Source organism: Leptinotarsa decemlineata, unplaced genomic scaffold (assembly GCF_025532065.1).
Source record: "Leptinotarsa decemlineata unplaced genomic scaffold, Ldec_3_MD MMD2_tig00000133_RagTag_RagTag, whole genome shotgun sequence".
NCBI lineage: Eukaryota > Metazoa > Arthropoda > Insecta > Coleoptera > Chrysomelidae > Leptinotarsa > Leptinotarsa decemlineata.
The window spans coordinates 6763892-6783292 of record NW_027412542.1 but is presented as its reverse complement, the minus strand read 5'-3'; the positions used below and the strand labels follow the sequence as shown (position 1 = coordinate 6783292).

General features: G+C 35.3%; 4 protein-coding genes across 6 annotated transcripts in view; 2 read left to right on the top strand and 2 right to left on the bottom strand.

The window, feature by feature from the left end:
• The window catches only part of LOC111502702 (uncharacterized), a 72864-nt gene that overhangs the window by 26446 nt on the left and 27017 nt on the right, over positions 1–19401 (bottom strand). The window lies entirely within an intron of this gene.
• LOC141481273 (uncharacterized) overlaps positions 1295–19401 on the bottom strand; it is a 28293-nt gene continuing 10186 nt past the window's right edge. For all 3 annotated transcript variants that reach the window (XM_074172621.1, XM_074172623.1, XM_074172622.1), the window contains one exon: positions 1295–19378. In XM_074172621.1, coding sequence (XP_074028722.1) covers positions 19043–19378 — 336 coding nt within the window. In that variant the 3' untranslated portion in view covers positions 1295–19042. The remainder of the gene's footprint in view (positions 19379–19401) is intronic.
• Positions 7377–8073, top strand: LOC141481274 (uncharacterized). The gene is made up of 2 exons (XM_074172625.1): positions 7377–7514; positions 7581–8073. The coding sequence occupies exons 1-2, from the start codon at positions 7468–7470 to the stop codon at positions 7993–7995; spliced, it is 462 nt and encodes a 153-aa protein (XP_074028726.1). The 5' UTR covers positions 7377–7467; the 3' UTR covers positions 7996–8073.
• Positions 16553–17063, top strand: LOC141481275 (uncharacterized). Its single transcript, XM_074172626.1, has 2 exons — positions 16553–16900; positions 16957–17063. The coding sequence occupies exons 1-2, from the start codon at positions 16553–16555 to the stop codon at positions 16975–16977; spliced, it is 369 nt and encodes a 122-aa protein (XP_074028727.1). The 3' UTR covers positions 16978–17063.

Sequence of the window (19401 nt, the reverse complement as noted above, 5' to 3'; positions counted from 1 at the left end):
AATTACCAAACATTGTCAATCTTTCCGAATAAGACAAAGGATAGGCTTAACAAGTTTGAACGAATAGGGAAAGACTACATAGGAATAATAAATATAGTTTGAAAAACTAAAAAACACGCCTTTAAAGAACATCGAACTGAAAAGTTCAAAATATTTTTTTAAATATGCTTAGAACAATAACGATCGAAAAATACTAGTATTATGTGAAAAAAGCGTGGGCGCAAGATATACAAAAAATATGGCACAAAGCGTCCACGCTTTTTCACAATGATGCTAGTATTTTTCGATCGTTATTGTTTTAAGCTTATTTAAAAAAAATATTTTGAACTTTTTAGTTCGGTGTTCTTTAAAAGCGTGTTTTTTAGTTTTTTTAAACTATATTTACTTTTTACTTGGATATTCTTTAAAAGCGTGTTTTTTAGTTTTTTCAAACTGTATTTATTTTTTACTTTTTACTTTCGTATGCTATACAAACGTGTTTTTTAGTTTTCTAGACTATATTTATTTTTCAAATCAATCTTTTGATTTATAGAGCACTTCAATTCTGATTTTTCGAAATATTTAGGTAATTGAAGTTTTTAGGTGTTTTAGATTACGATAACGTTTTCATTGTTGAAACCCATATTCTGGTTTGCTTTCAAATAATGGAATTAGATTTTAAAATATATCTTTCGTTTCCTTCAAAACTTTTTTCATTATTGAATCAGGGGTAATTGAAAATATTTAAATATCTAAATATTTCATCTGTAGTACAAAAGTTCGCTAACACTTAGATTTTCTTTTGAACAACCTATCAAGGAAGTTACGTATAGCGCCATCTGCCCGCGAATTGATCAAGAAATAATAATGTCGATAATTCTGTCAATACAGATCCCGAGCTTGGGAGTTACAAGCAACCAAACATACATACATACAGGTGAAGCTAATATAAAGCGTGTAAATCGATCGTCACACCTCTTCGTTATTAGTGAAATGAACAATTACACGGACATTATGAAGTGAACAGTTTCAAAAGCTGTGCCGGCAACCATTTTCTATAACAGCATACAATTAGAATGTTCTTTCAGAACAGGGGCTCTCAATCTTTTTGCACCGGCGTACTAATTGTCTTATGGCAGAACTTGTTTTGTTGTGCTCAGTTCTATAATATCCAGCGAAATATAAGGGGTACTTTGCTATGCTTACACAGACCTTTGAGTACTGTTATGTTCACAAAAAATCGAAATGCCATATAAAAACAATACTGACAAATCTGAATACCTGAAAATAAAACTGGGTAAAAAAACAAAATCTAAACCCCAAATGAAATATGTTTTGTATTTATCGTTTTCAGACATCAGTCGGACTTATAATATTTATTTAATATAAAAAAACTCATGAAGAAATACTTTGCCGATGCATCACTTACTTTCACAAGTCGATAAAGCACTTCATCGCCGAGTATAAAATTTTATTTTTTCTAGTACTGCTACAAAAGTCAGGAGTCGTTTCAGAAAATAATATAAAACATTTAACAAATGAAGAAAGGTAAATAAAATCAATAGTCCAAGTGAAAACTTGCTTTTGGAATATATTCTCGAGTAAGGAAGTTTTAGAGTATGAGTTAAAAACTTTGACAATTAAAGCACTTTAACTATCTTTGCAATTAAAGTGGTACTTTATCCACCCTTCGCGTAAAGTGAAACTATGTCTACTTTTGAACTGTTCATATCCCTTCAACATGTGCTATAGAAAAAAAGACTGAAGTATTTCAATGTAATAACACATCGCAGTGGCGACTGAAGGTTTCCCCATCTTTGAACTTAGCATTGCAAGTGGAGCATTTATATAAAAATTCCTGTAAACATTCGAAATTAACATGGCGAACCACACTCCTTTTGTGTAGATATCTTGCTCCGCATTTTAGACAGTGATAGAAACTGTCCTTGAAGATAAACCCTGAAAATATAAGATATCAGTGACAAGTTCAACGCATCTAATGTATGATGTTCTTTAGTATATCATATACTATACGGTCAGAACATTGCAAAGGATATATTTTCTATATGCAATAATATTCCATACAATACCAATACGCTAAAAATGAGATTGAAAATGAGTAAATTTCCTAAAAATACAAGCAAAAGTAATGAATAAAAATATCAATTTCAAATGAAAGAGTCCATACCGATTAAACATAAAGGTGGCACATTGAATTAGAAATAATATAAATCTGCTATCCACATCCACATTCAAATATTCAATATATGGCACTAAAATGATAGGCGAGCCTATCATAAATAAGTTCCACAGTAGATCGACTTTTACTTTCTATCGTCTAACCCGTGCTAGGAAATAACCCCCCATGCCCCCTCCCGGGTTGAGAGCCCTGAGGTAGAAGCTTCCCCCCTAGCTAATTAGCGAGAAGAACCTAATACCCCAATCCATCCACCCCCGCTATCCGAGCGGTCCTCAACTTACTGATGGGCACTTCAGCAAGATTGACATCTGACCTCTTTTGGACGAAAGTCAGCATTTAGGTGCTATTCTTTCGCGATCGGTTTAACTAGGAATCACACGTAAAAGACCTTGTCACAGTATAACAATTTTCAATTGAAGGTAGCCCATATACAAATTGAACTGAGAGCTAACGGCAACAATGTTAAATGTTAGAATTAAATTCTTACCGGGGTCATTGTCTATGCATCGCCATTGTAAATAATTGAAATGTAAGATGATTCCATAAAATTGGCCCCACGTAACAAGATAGCTTCTGCATATCGATAGGATGTACGAGTGAATAGGTAAACCAGTTCGTTAAATACTTTGGAACATCGTTTATTAAATAGACTGTTATATTTATTAACTTTGAAATATAAGATAGAGTTGGCCGATACTTGTTTTTCAAAATACATTATCATAGATTTTCATCACATTCACACTTTATTGGGAGATAATTAGTTAAGCTAGTCATTAAACTCAGGTATAAATGTTCGTTAAACTCAGATATAACTGTTATTAATTAGTTCCTAGAATATAATTAGTTTCTAGGTAGACAGTAATATTTCAAAAAATATATATAAATTATAACGTATGTAGAATTCAGTTTGATAGTGAACACGCTTGAAAAAGCTACTGTGCAGCGAAACACTTGTTGCGGATTTGTTAATCTGTTCTAGTGAAAATCTCACAGTAAATTGTCTTTCAAAATACATCAACTTTGAAATAGTTTTTGAGGTAAGTAAACAACTGACGAATAGCTGAATAATATGATTCAATTTTATTACTTTTATAGTATTAAGATGGATGCCGTAGCAGGTCCAAGTAATGTACAAAGAAAGCGAAAGTTTATGTCGTTAGAAGAAAAACAGATTGTCTGTAGAGTGTACGAAAATTTAAAAAATACACTCCGTACAGTGGAAGCTGTAGCCCACTGTTCATTTTCAACGGAAATATCCGTGTCGACAATTGAACGCATTGTACATGAAAAAAAGGTGACTGGGATTGTGCAAGCTCCAAAAGTAATTGTCGTGGTAGAAATAAAGTTGAATTGGACGAGTACCAGAAAAAATTTGTACGCTATACCATTCATTCTTTCTTTTTAGAGAATAAAGCGCCAACCCTCGAATCCATTAGGACAAAGGTAATGGATAATGATCTCATTCAAAAAATGAGCAAAGAGAAGTTAAGGACAACGATCCCGTAAATCTGTCTTAATAGAAAGAGAAGATATAGTCTCATAGCGACGGAGATATCTTCGCTCTATTAGAGAAATGCGTTCTGCTCACAAAAAGATTTATTATCTATCTGGACGAAACGTGGGTGAATGCTGGTCACACAGTATCTAAGATCTGGCAAGATACTACTGTAACTAGTTATCGTCAAGCATTTGTGGACGGTTTATCAACAGGGTTACGCGGACCAACGGGTAAAGGGCAACGACTAATTCTCGCCCTTATAGGTAGCGAGAATGGCTTTTTAGACGATAGTGCACTAATTTTTTATCCAAAAAAACAGGGGATTATCATGAAGACATGGACGCCCAACGCTTTGAAGGATGATTTTAATCCCTTCATTCACGAGTCGAACTGAATTTGGTAATAGTAATGGATAACGCTTCTTATTACAGCCGATTAGTAGAATAGCTGCCAACTATGACCACCAGAAAAGCAGACATGCAGAGTTGGTTAGGACAAAAAGGAATTGCATTTTCCGAGGACATGGTTAAGGCCGAGCTTATGAGTATCATTAAACAGCATCGTGACAGATATCGCCAGCATGTGGTGGATACAATAGCTCGTGCTGAAGGCATCACCATTTTGAGACTTCCTCCTTACCATTGCGAGTTAAACCCGATAGATTTAATCTGGGCTCAAATTAAGGGTTACGTAGCTCGTGAAAACGTGACATAAAATTTCTGATGTCCAACGTTTATTAGAACTCGCAATGGAACGGATACGGAAAGAAGATTGGGCTAATGCTGTACCATGTGATCAAGGAAGAAGAGAAAATGTGGAGATTGGACGGGATGATAGACACTGTCAATGGATTCTGAAACTTCATAAGCATACCATAGGTAATTATTTTGTTGCTTTGCAGTTCTCTTTCTATATAAGGAACATAATAATTTTTCGGTTTTTTTCAAGTACTGTATTAGACATAATAAGAAAATGTAATCAGTCTTGCCATTGACACTAGGTAGCGCCACCTACTATAACAATTTTTACGTAATTACCTATGTGCTTGAATAAATGAAAATATTATTTTGGTACGCCTCTGCAGAGTTAGTAAGAGGATTATCCATTGGTCATTTCAAGTGTGACGTTGCTAATGGATAACCTTCAATTGAAAATTGTTGTAGTATAGTCCTTACCTCTCACAAGTTTCGACTTTTGAGAGTTGTCGTTTGTAGGAGTGTTACAGCTGGTTAACGGAAAAAACAGATTTCAAACAGAACAGATTTTAAACAAAATTAGTACCTTCTCTTTTCATGAGAAATGTTTTGAAAAATCAGATTGTTCATCATTTGTATTTCTCTCTCAAAAAAAACATTTTGAATTTGTTAGCATTTGTGAGTCTTTGGGTCTCAAGACTTATTCATCTTTCATTACACCCTCAAAGAAAAATCTTGTGGAAATTGAACCTCAATGAAATCAAAATTCTGAAATTGTTTCTGGATGAATACAATTCATTTATTTATTTGCAATTTAGGATACAAACAGGTGAAACACGATAAAATATTCATTAATAAATTTTACGTCCCAACAATCAGTCCCAACAATCAGTAATGATGGAGAACAAATAACTACTATGATAAAACTAAAATTTAGTGATTGAAAATAATTTTGAAAGTTTTTATGAAAGCAAATAAAGGCATGGGTAAGACAACGAGAATTCATTTTTACTTCATTGAGTTTGAAGTGAAAGGTATTGAACATAACAATTTTATCATTACTGCGACGATCAACAGAAAAAATAAGTTTGATGATATCTTTCATAAACACCACAAAAAGCTCACTTATATCATTTGCCATTTTCAACGATGATATTATATTTTATATGTTAGGAATATTGATCTCATTTTTTCAGTTGCTCTTATAACTCCAATACTTTTTTGTGGTTGTTATTATCTCAGTTTGGATAATAATAATAATAATAATAAGGTGCAGGGCCTGCCGCGAGGCGCCCGAGACCCTAATGCACTTGCTATCAGCATGTCCAGCATATGCGGTCTCGGCCTATATCCATCGACATAACGCGGCCCTAAGAGTGCTATATTACCATCTATGGCACCCTTACGGTATTGACGAGACACCGGTGTTGCCCTACGCTCCGGGGGATATTGAATCCGTTGTGGGGAACGAGAAGTGCCGAATTTATTGGAACTATTCGTTCCCCACCCTCAGGCTCATACAAGCTAATAAGCCTGATGTAGTCCTTCTCGACCACCAGACCAAAACGATATTTGTCGTGGAGTTTTCAGCTCCTGGCGAGACGAATATCGTCAGAAAAGAGGAGGAAAAACGGATAAAATATCGAAATTTTCTCTTCGAACTCCGCAGACTCTATTCAGATCACTCTGTCAAGACGGTCGTTCTGATTGTTGGAGTCCTTGGTGGAATGATGTCTTCTCTACTCTCTAATCTCAAAATCATACCGACTTGCCGCACTAAGGCAGAAATCTTAGCCGCACAGAAGCAGAAGGCTGTCATTCTTGGCTCACTGCGTTTGCTCAGGGCACATGATTCTCGGACCCAATGATCACTTACCCCACGGTGTGGGGAGTGGTCATTGGTTGATTATGCTGGCACGCCCTCCCGAATGTATCGGGGCTTCGGGGGATAGGGCCTGATCAGCGCACACTACGGTAAAAAATAATAATAATAATAATAATAATAATAATAATCGTCTTTATTGTTACCCAGCTGAGTAGAGGGGAAAAGACGGGTCTGGACCTCCTCCCAAGGGTATGCCCCCCCAGATACACACCACTGACTGTGACCTTGATTCGTTTTTTTATTCTCTGCCTATGAGTTGACCTTGAGTTGTGTGTAACATGATGAGGTGAAACCCCTTTTTTACTCTCCGCCCATGACTGGCATTGAGATGTGTGTGATGTCATGACCGTGAACCGCTTTTTACTGTACAGCTATGATTTGGCCTTGCATGGTCACATGACCTTGGAAATTTCCTAAGCGATTTCGAGCTACGAACACGTCATATGACCTTGGGAGAAAATTCTGATCGATATTGACCTCGGAACACGTCATATGACCTTAAACACAAAGTGTGGATAGACACCCGGCTTTGCCCTTGATACATGAGCTCAAATATAAAGAAGATGTAACCTTGAACCCCTTCCCTCCTGATAATTTTTCTATAAGTATGGAGTTTCATACTTTCACATTCAGTTCATATAATCTCAAGTGTTCGAATAGGTGATTAGTATTTGTTGAGTTTCAAGGTGATAACGAGAAGTAACTAGCAATCCAAGTAGTGAGTGTTGACATCGTCATAGAGGTGAACATATTTTTTATATTCTTAAACTGTAATTTTCACTATTTTTTTTGAAATGGATAATTTGAAATTTGACATTGAAAAGATTAATTTTGCAATTAATCAACAAAATGAAGTTTTAGAGCAGAGATCCATAACATCATTGATTGTCGATAAGGGTTATAAAATTGAAAAAATGACTATGCTTTCTACACGATATGGTAAATCCATCCAAGTAGTTTTATTGGATGAGGAAAGTAATACTTCCTTCAAATCGTGGCTACCAAAACGTGTCACAGAGCAATTCACAGAGGACATTATTCGTGAAGTGAATTCAACCAAATCTAAATTCATTTTTACATATATGGGTCAAAGTTCTCAGGATTATCCTGGTGCCAAGACCCGCTCATTGGTAAAATTTGATATTTTAGATTGATGGTGTTGATTGTGTCTTTATTCTCTTTGTAAATAGTGAAAATATGGTTTATTTATATGAAATATGTATCAACTCTCTCGCTTCAATCATGGTCAAATTTCAAGTGAGTGTTTTTTTTCCATTCACAATATATCTCCCAAACTAATGAATGTGATTTGTGTTTTTTCAGAGCTGTTCATTCTGCAAATATGTGGATGCAATATTCAGCACAAGAGTGGCCGGAAGCTGTGGATTTGGATTCTGCCATAAGAAAAATGGCTTGGGAAATGGCTGATCTGAGTTTTGACGCTCTACATTCATCAAATTATGATTTAAGTGTATGTTATGATGCTGAGGAGGTGCGAAAACTTTTGGAGCTTAGTGAAAAGTATGAACTTGGTGTGGCATTGTGTCATAAATATTCGTATGGAAGCAGGAATTTGGATGACTTCTGTAAGCTAATAATTGAAGCAGACTTGAAACATTTTCTTTACGATATATGCACATACCTGCCGCAGAATATTATAGAGAAATATCAATTGGAACCGCGAAGCCCTAACCCACAACTGGAAGAATCATTAACTGATGGTGATGTAAATAATTGAAATCTGTTGTATATGGTATGAATAAAATAATGTTGCATATTTGCCTATATCTAGTGAATAAAAGACAAAAAATAATTATTGATTGTTTTATTATTTATCGAATATTTCATGATGAATTACATGTCAATCTTATTATAATCCAGTCTGAACAGAGCCGTTAAGAGCATTATATGATAAAACAGCATCGTGGAGGATGAGTGCATATACTTTGGTGTTTGCTGGAAACTTCACCTTGCGTGTTTCAAATTCTATTTTGATGTCGACAGTGGATGACTTCATAGCATCGGGTTGATGGGAGCAGTCGATGATGAATAGTGGATTGTTGCGAAAGCTGCCAATATCCATCATCGGCTCACTCATAATTTTATCGTAGTAGCTGCGTTGGAAGTTTTCATATGCATAGTAGGCTGATGAGTCTAACTTCTTATCGAAATCCAGATTCCAACGCTCATATGGATATACTTCAGAGTTCAGAGATAGTCGAATATTATTAATATTCACATGTGAGAATTTAGTTACATCTTTTGATATATTTTCGGATTGATTAGTATTTTGAAAGCCGATAATGATATATCGTGGTCTTTCGAGACTGTTGGTTGTCTTCACAGCCCATATATCTGAGGATGTATCACGAAGTGTGGGTAATTCATAAAGGTCCCACATACGATAAGCCACCTTCACTTTAGCATTATTAGAATTTTTATTGATGCGATTCAATAGTTTCAATTTTTGGCGATCTTCCGGCACAATGTGTCTGATTCTCCATTCTATTTTATTGATTTCTAAATCTGCATCAACTTCTCCTATGAATGAATTTTTGAATGAGCGTGCTATAATCAAAATGAGCTCCTGCTTCACATTCAATATCCCTTTATTGTAATCTTCAGCAAAACCCATGAGATACTTCAAGGGTAATTTGCCGCTGAATACATTGCTGACGGAATCCAATATATCTTGTTTATTCACATCAAGACCCCATCCTATCGGTAGTAGTGAATTTGCTTGTGTTTGTCCGAATGATATCATCGTTTTCATTGTTGTAGTTATACCAGGTTTTCGAACAACGACCACTTGTTCACCCCCCATTTCATAGCGAATTTCATCGAAGAGAAAAGCGAGGGCGTTATTGGATAGGTAGCACTGCTTCGTGGTATCAGATGGTGTGAACTTCCCCTCGATATAAATGTAACTGTCTGCTATATCCAGTATAAGATCTTGAAAATTGATTGGAATTCTTATTTCATCTGAATTTTTGTAATATGGTGAACCATACGGCTTATATGTATGCTCATGATGGCTAATGAGGGAATGGTCGAACATTGGCTCTTCGAATACCTCCAATTTATCACTTGTGGTGATGGTAGCCATGTTATTACTATTTTTTATATCGCACCTTCAAACCAATGGATTTGAGAAAGTTCACGCTACTAGCACTTATTCTATATCTTGACCGTTTGGCTAACATATGTGGAATGAATCGACTTTTAGATTTCCCCTCCTTTAAATGCACATGACTATACTCTCCACCAAATGCATTACGTTGATTCATCAGCTGCCGCTGCTGCAATCGATGACTATTAAAGCACAATCCCATTTTTTTTTACAATACTTGTAGAGTTTATATCTTCATCAAATATTATCATCTGCACAGCTCTGGGAAGTAATAAATACTGAGTTACTATTTTATCAGTTTCAGCTTTATATTGATTTTTTCACAGATGATCATCGCTCACCATCGTTTTTGGTCAATTGTTTGGATACTTATCGAGGGTTGTTTTTTCAAATCAGATTGCATCGATTTGATATCCTTTTCCATATGCTCACAATTTCTCACAGTTTCTACTAACTTCAGTCCAAGCGCAATGAGATCTTTTCTAACAGATGAGGAATGTGTTTCTACTCTATCTAATCTCAAATTAATTTTATCAATGTCAGAATCTATTTCTCCTCTAATCTTTGAGATGTAAAAACCAACATAATCACGATTAACACAATCCGTACTCTCTTCAGGTTGTGCTATATTTTTCAAACGTTTATTTTCCATATCGAAGTTTCCATCGGAAGTCAATTTGAAACCGGCTCCAGGTGGTCCTCGCAAAACAGTATTTGAAAAAGCCTTACTTCTGCGACCAAACTTATCGATGCTTCCTCCACTCATTTTTGTGATACACTTATGACGGTCGTTGATGTTGTGATTCAACATATGAGAAATGATGATTGTTATAGCTTTATCAATTCCAATTTAACTATTATTTTTTCACCATTGAAATTGATCAGCTTACCATTATCATCCAATATGCGTAGAGTGATATTGTCGAGATACTGACGACCCCCAGGTTGGATTGGCATATATATAATATTTTGTGGCTCTTTGGTGAGTTTGTAACCGGGCTCTACATCAATATCAAATTCAAAGATGCTATGGATTTCATCACCATTTGAATATGCTCCAGCTGTAACATTACAATCCACACGAATTATTCTTACCTTATTGATATTCACAGGCAATGTTGATTCGTGTGTTTCACCACAACCGAACACATTATTATCAAACCCCAGAAGTTCAGCAATGGTGTTTTCATGTTTGAGATTGATGAAATATTTGGAGCGCATTTCGCATTTCAGAGTGTTGTTGTTTGCATGTAGGAGAAATACTTCGTTGATATTTTCTTCATCCCCATTTTCTAGTTTCACTTCTTTGGATTTGATGAATCTTTGAATCACCTTATTGATTTCATCAATTTCATAAGCCCCAGGTGGAATTTTTATAATAGTGGGGGGTGAGTTTATTGTCTGCGAATAGCCGATAACATTATTCTTAGCATCTACATTAAATATGGAGTTGTAAGAGTAGAAACCATGTAATCCCAGACCATAATTACTGGTGGCATCCAATTCGATGGGAGGGTAGAAGTTGGCGCTCAACTCGCTAGAGTATCCCGACAATGAAAACGTACGTGACATGACTGATGAATTTTCACTGATTCAAGTCTTTTTATTGCTGACAGCAGAAATTGTGGAGTAATCGTTGCTTTTTCGGCGATCTATCCATATCACTATGTGTGACTACATTCACATCATTCACTTTACAATAACAACAGAAAATTTTTCTTGTAGGTGGACCATCATTCACATCAGAAATACAGCTGCTGCCGCCGCTGGAATCATTGTAATGCTCTTGGCAGTACTGATACTTCATCACATCAATATCATTTTGTAGGTTTTGTGGTAACTTATCCCATACAGATGCAATTTCATGTGATGCACACCCAATCAACACCTCTTTCGGCATATCAGCGAGTTGTTCTTTACTCATTTTTCGTAAAGTGCGTGCTCTGGAATATGCGATCAATGAATGACTCATCCTCTTGATACTCTTTCTGTCCTGTGCTGGTGTTATTTCCATGATTTGTTCTGGAGAAACTTCAAACACAAATGACCACACCATACTGTGTTGAATTGTTGTTTACGCTCATAGTTATAAGTAATAGTATTGATAGAATTTGATCCCTTATAGAAATAGTAAATCAATTCTTTGGGAGGGGGTAAATCACCAAAACTATCAAAATATTTCACAGAAGTGCCGCTTTTTCTGTATGCTACCCAATGTGTTCCTCGGCCATGTCGACTATCCAGATTTACTATAGCAGATTCATATCGGCGTGGTCCTGATTTTGGTAAATCATCACGCATATATACCCCCCGAAAATATGGAATCATCATTTTCTTAGCGTGATAGATGAGGTCGATGTTGGAGAGAGCTCTTTGAGGTAGCAAATCTATGAGTTTTTTGGATTTTGAGGTTTCAGATATAGTCCTAATCCTTTACGGTAAGGTTTCAAGTAGATACCACTCCCTTGTTTACCTAAAGCAATTGCCTCCATGTGTTTATTATGTCGATTTGTTTCACTCAACTGCTCCCTACTCGCTCTGGCTGCTTGAACTGCTTTCGTTATGCCAGCTGTAGCACCAGCTAAACTTCCTAACGCTGATAAACCAGCAAAAATTGGAATGAGTGGTAGTATTCCACCAATTTTAGGAATTGGTATGATTCGAGGTGTGCGAATTCTCTTTTTGCCACCTGCATCTCGCGTATATTTGCGTGCAGCTTTTAATGCAATTTCAGTTGCTTTTTTAGAATTTTTGACAATAAATTCACTTCCTCCCGCTTTGTGTAAAACATCGCGCACTTTCTTAACGATTCCAGATCCAAAAGCTATTAACTTAGAATCTTTTAATTTTTTTGTAGCTTTTTTTTTCTTGATAGGACGTTTTTTTTGTATGCGCGACGGCTTGGATGGTGACTTGCAACCCATACCAAATCGACGTTTTCCCTTCATTATATTTGTAATTAGCCAAGCGGCTCCTTTCTCTCCAATAGAAGCGTCTTTTGCCTTGAATCGATTCCAAGAACTTTCAGCAAGTTCCTGATCCGCTATGTGTCTAGCTACAAGATTGTTGGGATTATGTGAATATGCAATATCGTGTTTTTTGCATGCAACATCCAGTTGATTGACACCTGGATCACCTCTCACCAATCTTTTCTGCAATTTGGTGCCGGGACCGCAATACTGATAGCCAGGTAAGTGTAATTCGAATGGTAGATTATTAATGAGTGAATTTACCAATCCTCTACCAACTTTATTCGAATGCAATTTAGTAGATCTGCATCGGTTCATAACCCCCATTTAAATAAAGAAATCGATATGGAACCCTGCTTATATAGTCTCCAACTGTCATACAATGCGCATACTACAGCAAAAGCAACAATTTTCCATCGATAATTTCGATGAAAAAGTGGGTTGTGGATCGGGAAGTGGTGTCAAACAGCGTCATGGATCTTTACTTCCACTATCCATTCGCGGACTGATTATTGGACCTTCTAATTGTGGCAAAACAAATGTTATGATTTCTCTGCTGACTCATCCTCTAGGATTACGATTTGCAAATGTTTATCTGTATTCAAAATCTCTTTATCAACCTAAATATGAGTATTTACGTGAAGTGCTAACTCCAATTAGAGGATTGGGATTTTACACCTTCGCCAATAACGCAGGTGAAATAGTAGAACCGTCAGATGCCAAAGCGGATTCGATATTCATTTTTGATGATGTTATGTGTGAGAAACAGGATGTTATACGATCATATTTCAGTATGGGTCGTCATAAAAATGTGGATTGTTTCTATCTAGCCCAAACATATTCACGAGTCCCAAAACAATTGATTCGAGATAATGCAAATTTTATTGTGCTGTTCAAACAAGATGATATGAATCTCAATCATATTTTTTCCGACCATGTGTCACCAGATGTTACATTCAAGCAATTTCAAGATATGTGTGCGAGATGTTGGAAAGATAAATATGGATTTTTAGTAATTGATAAGGATCGAGAAGTGCTAGATGGACGTTATCGAAAAGGATTTGACGCTTTCATATATCCTTGACGTTCTTGAAATAATTGATTCATTCAAGTGCTGGATAGTGTAGACAACACTTCATTGTACTCATTTTCGGAGTGAAAACAATATGGAGGGGAAAAATGATGACGAAATATGTTTAAAAAGAAAATTAATTGAAGCAACGGATGCCGTTCGAAAGAAATTCAATTATATCAAGAATAGTCGCCAAGGTGATCAATCAACACTCGAGAGAATCTACGAGCCAATAATAACACCATTGAAAGCAATATCTGCCAATACTGGAGGATTATCTCAAATGAATGGAGTTATACAGAAAACAGATAGTGGTACACCATTCACCGCTAAAACTATAATTAAAAGTGAGTTGAAACCAAAATTTGAAGGTGCTTTTTCGAAGGCTCATCAATCTTCTCAATTGTCAACTTCAAATTCAGAATCACCAAATGCACTTGATAATGGTGATGAAGTACAAATGCATATACAAAAGTTACTATCAGGAAATCCCTCATACGATACAGTCTTTGGAGTACACATGAACACTGATACGGGAAATTTACAAATGGGTGTAGCTGATGTGGAATTTATCGATGAGAAAATTGTGTTCAAGAAAAATGGTAAAACTATTGCCACATATCAGGGCACACCAAAATTATATAAATTGATATTCATGAAAGTACCATCGGGAAATATTCCCTCTTCCGATATGAGCACTTATGGTGATATACTCAAATTAACAAAGGCGGCATATAAATATAATGAAAGAAAACAGGGTCTACTATCGAATAATTGGAAGAAATATCGTGAAATAATTCTACCACTATTATCCAATGGAAACCCTCTGCCAAACTCTAGTAGAGAAGGTGCTGGCATGATCAAACCGCCAACCCAAAAAAAATATATCAGAAATAAGCATATAGATTATGTATATTGGAATAAACTCGAAGAATTGATTGATCGCCTTCGATTACTTTGGAGTTCACGAATGGCTGGTCATACCGGCCACGATAATGAAATATTGTCCATAATTGAGGAATTACGTGAAGAAGGATTAGTCTATTAATCACAAAGTCATAAACACAGAATCAGTTTGTGAAACTGACTCATCACTAAATGATTTGAGGAATGTGGAAATGTGAATTAGCGTTATAACTGAATTGATTGGTACTTTTACTGAGCGAGTTGATGAATTTGATCAGTCAGTAATTAAACCTGCACTTGAACAGTAGAGAAGTGAATCCTTAACATAATAATCTTGAGTAATATGAGTGATGCAAAATGGGAGATTGTGAAAGAAATACATAAGCCAGCGCGTCGAAATTTTCCCCGTCGAAAGACAATAATAAAGGGATTTTCGGACTTGTGGCAGATGGATTTGATGGAAATGCAATCATATGCTAAAGAAAATAACGGGAATAGATACATACTCATAGTAATCAATTGTTATTCAAAATATGTATGGTCAAAACCGTTGAAAAATAAATCTGCTGATTCAGTTACTGCAGCTATGGCAAGTGTGTTGGAAGATGCAAAGCATGTGCCGAGAAATTTACAATCTGATCACGGTAGTGAGTTCTATAATTCAAAATTTTCATCGTTAATGAGAAAACACCATATCAATCATTACTCAACATTCAGCACAAAAAAAGCTTCAATTGCCGAACGAGTTATCAGAACTTTGAAAAGTTGGCTTTATAAACAATTTTCACTTCAAGGCCATTACAAGTGGTTGAAAGTTCTTCCTAAAATTACCAATCAATATAACAACAAAGTTCATCGCACCATTGGCATGAAGCCTGCAGAGGTAAAACCATCTACAAAATTGTTCGTTTATACAAAATCTGAGAAGCCAAGTGGTAAACGTGAAAAAAGTCAATTCAAAATTGGAGATATGGTACGAATTAGTAAATTTAAAAACATATTCGCCAAAGGCTATACTGCAAACTTCACCACTGAACTTTTTAAAGTTGTGAAAATTAATAGTACAGACCCTATAACTTATGAGCTAGAAGATGTGAATGGACATCCAATCAAAGGTTGCTTTTATAAAATGGAGTTGAATAAAGCGAAAGATCCCAATACATATTTGGTTGAACGAGTTTTGAAAAAGAAAGGACGTCGCCTATTTGTGAAATGGTTGGGATTTTCTGGAGATCATAACTCTTGGATTGATGAAAATTCATTAATGTAATTGCAGTATTATTGTTTTTGATGAAAAATAAAGATATATAAATGAAATTGAATTTTTTTTTTGAATTTTGATTCTAAATAGTAAAAAAAACAAACAATATTCAAACTGATTTTATTCATCACATTTATATCTATTAATGCATTTGTTTAATTATTAGCGTTCGTTGTGATAGGTGGCACCATAACCAATGGAATGTAAGATCGAATAACGTTGCCATAGATTTCTAGTCTCCTCATCTGATCTTCACTCTCCAAACACCAACAATCCCGGAAGTGAAAGTTCTCATCGGGATGGAAATCACCAACATTTTCACATAATATCCATCCATTTCTACACATACTACATAAATTGTTCCAACAATCTACTTTGTAGTTATCACAACGCATACAACGTTGAATTAGTAACTCGCGATTTGATGCACAATTCACACACATATTTCTACAAATTCCTATATTGTTATACACGATTTTGGTAAAACATTTGTAGCACTGATGATGGACGCATACTTCAGGAGATGAATCATTTGACGTCTTCGGAATTGTGAATGGACTCGGAACTGGAACTGGATTCTCCAACACACATCTACGACACAAACCAGTACATGGATTAATATACGTCTCAGGCCAATAACCTTGACAATTATTACAAAATATAGTTTTATCAATTTTAATTGGATCGCCACACACTTTCGGTTTTGAATTCCATTCTTTCGGAAAAGGCATATTAGTATTCACTATTAGATGGTGCAATATTCAACTGACAAATTCAACTGCACTCTCATGAACCTATTTTTCCTATCATAAACTCATAGAGAGAATAGAGGGAGAAGAGTGGTGGGGCTACCACCTCCACAATCGAACAAATCATAAAAATCGAATGCTGATTCTGAAACTTCACTTCACTAGTACTATTAGTAACTTCAAGCTTTTCACTCAGAAATAAAGAAAAATGAATTCTGCAAAAATTAATGAAGTTTTGACAAGGTTGACACTTGAAGATGAAAATAATTGGTTTTCGGATGAAGAAGACGAACTTCCCAACATCATTATCGAAGGAGAAGATAACATCGGAGGAGAAATCGATATATTCGATGTAGCACAAGAAGATGGTGGAGCCATAGCTGCTGCTGATAATTTGCAGGATAATGAAGGTGTAATGGATCCAGAACTTGAAGATGAAGGCATTGATGATGATCCAGCGACAGACAATGGCAACATTATAATAGGGAGCCGGTGGATGAACATTAGTGAGACAGTGGAAAATAATTTAGATCTGTACTGTGTGACGGACTCTCATGTGCGTATACGAAGCATTAATGATAGCATCCACACATTATGTTGGTGTTGTTTTAGATTTTATTCCCATCGAAATAGAAATAATGGAGGCGAATATGAACATATGGATTTACATTACACTATATCGATGATGGAAATAACTCAAACTTGGTGTGAATCTTGTGACAGACCTCTGACGAATTTTCGCCGTTTAGATGCATGCATTATTTGTAACAATGTCCCTGCACAATGAAATGTTATAATAAATATCATTGATTTCACTATTGTTGATGTTATTTTAATAATGAACCTTTTGATGGAGAAGAAAAGTCCTTCTCAAAAAATATGATTGACACAATATACATGATAAACTAAAGTATATTGTTGAGACATCCAAGTTTTTTTCTTAAAAAATAATTGTATTCTAGTCGACGATTTGAATTCAATTGAATTCTTCTTCAGAGCTCAAAAAGTCGTTTTTTCGTGTTGATGATATTAATAATTTAAAACCTATCAGAGATAGTAGATAATTGAAAAATAAAAATCATTGCAACAACAAATTTTCGAGACAACATCAACACAAAACGAGATGAAACAAACAATTGGCTTTATCTTTATATTCATCATTCATTTTTCACATTGAATTTTGTATTGAACTTACCTAATTTTTTTCTAACATCTATAAGTGATAGATATGAGTAATCAGTTTTCAATAAAATAATGTCTTAGGTTGAACACTGCCCCAAATCACGCAGTATTCCGTGTGCACCAACCAAATTATGTACACTCCGAGTACACTAGCGTAACCTAACCATTCTGATCATCATCGATAACGACTATTTCAGGATCTGGAGAATCAGCTATCATAATGATTTCTGGGGGGTCGGCGAATTGATTTTGTACAATTTCTTCATCCAAATACGGTTCCATAAGGTCAGGGCTGGGTGAATCCCGAAAGATTGGAAAAAATTCATTCATCACACCAAAGTCGCCGTCGCTATCATTTGGGTCGTCAAATAGACCGTATTCGTCAGCGTCGAATTCGAAACCACGGTCCTCATCCAAATCAATTGTGGTGTCTGAATATCCATCGAAGTTGTTGTCCACACCCGTTGAATTGATAATTTCAACTTGAATGTCTCCATAAGCTGAATCCTCAGAAGGAACGAAATATGGTTCACTCGTTGAATCGGCTTCTTGCACAACCGGTGTTACTTGATTCATGATGAGGGAACAAGTGGTCTGTTACTTGCAGTGTGAAGCTGAAAATCTCCAATCTTTCGACATTGACAATGAATGACATCACAAATCCTTGGGATATTTCCCAAGGATTTGTCACATGACCTCGATATATGAACACAACTTATTTATATCTCATATGACCTTGTGTTATGAAATGTCATATACCCGCCGACATGGAGTTTTGGCCTTGGTTTTACTATCTCATACGACCTTGTGTTATGAAATGTCATATACCCTCTGACATGGAGTTTTAACCCTAACGATTGACTTTGTTTTCGACAGATAACTTTTGAATGTAATGAATGATAATCTCATTCTGTTTTCTGAAAAATAACCATTGATTTGTCTTCATCTGAGTCATCCATCTCAATATAGGATGTAGATTTTTTTTTGATCTGTGGCATTGATGACATTTAATAATCAATGCTACAATCATTTTAATTTTTTCAGAGATTGAAAATAACTTTCTAATTGTTACTTTTATATATTTTTTAAATAATCAGATTTGCACTTTTAGTTATGAGTAGAAAGTAAGATACATAAATATTATTTGTTTTTTAGAAATAAAAATGACTAATCATTATTTTCCTTATTTATTTTTCAAAATATAAAATATACTTTTTTACATATAAATAGAAATTGCATAACATAACTTTATTTTGTTTTTTTTAAACTAAATGATTAACTGATACATTCATTATTCATTTTTTCAAATATGAATAATCAATTTTACACTTTTAAATATGACTAGAAAGTGACACTCACATATAACTTTATTAGCAACATACAAAAAAAAATATTTACAAAATATTTATTGGGGGAGATTTCTCGACACGATTGCTCTGAATAATACAGATATGAAAATAATATAGAAAATATTATGATACATGAATTGCAAATGTATAGGGAAAGATAAAAATTTTTACAAGAGATGTAAGATGGAATTTTCATGTATCTCCTTACTGAAGATTTCCAATTGTCGAATTTTGGGAGAAAGTTTTTTCATGTGAGCAGATCTCTCTCGTTGAGCTGCTCTCATTTGTTCACATTCCACTTTGAGGAGAGAAACTTGCTCTTCCAGTTCAACAAGTTTTTCCTTCTTCGCTCTATATTCCGTTTCGAAGCCATTGTAAGCGTGATACATCTCTAGAAATTTATCTCTCCTGGATCTCATAAATGAAAACCAATCGTCTGAGTTTTCGAGGTCAATCGTTGGGGGAGGCGTGCTTCCAGCACTAACATTATCGTATTCAGGAACCTGTGGAATGAAAGAATATGATG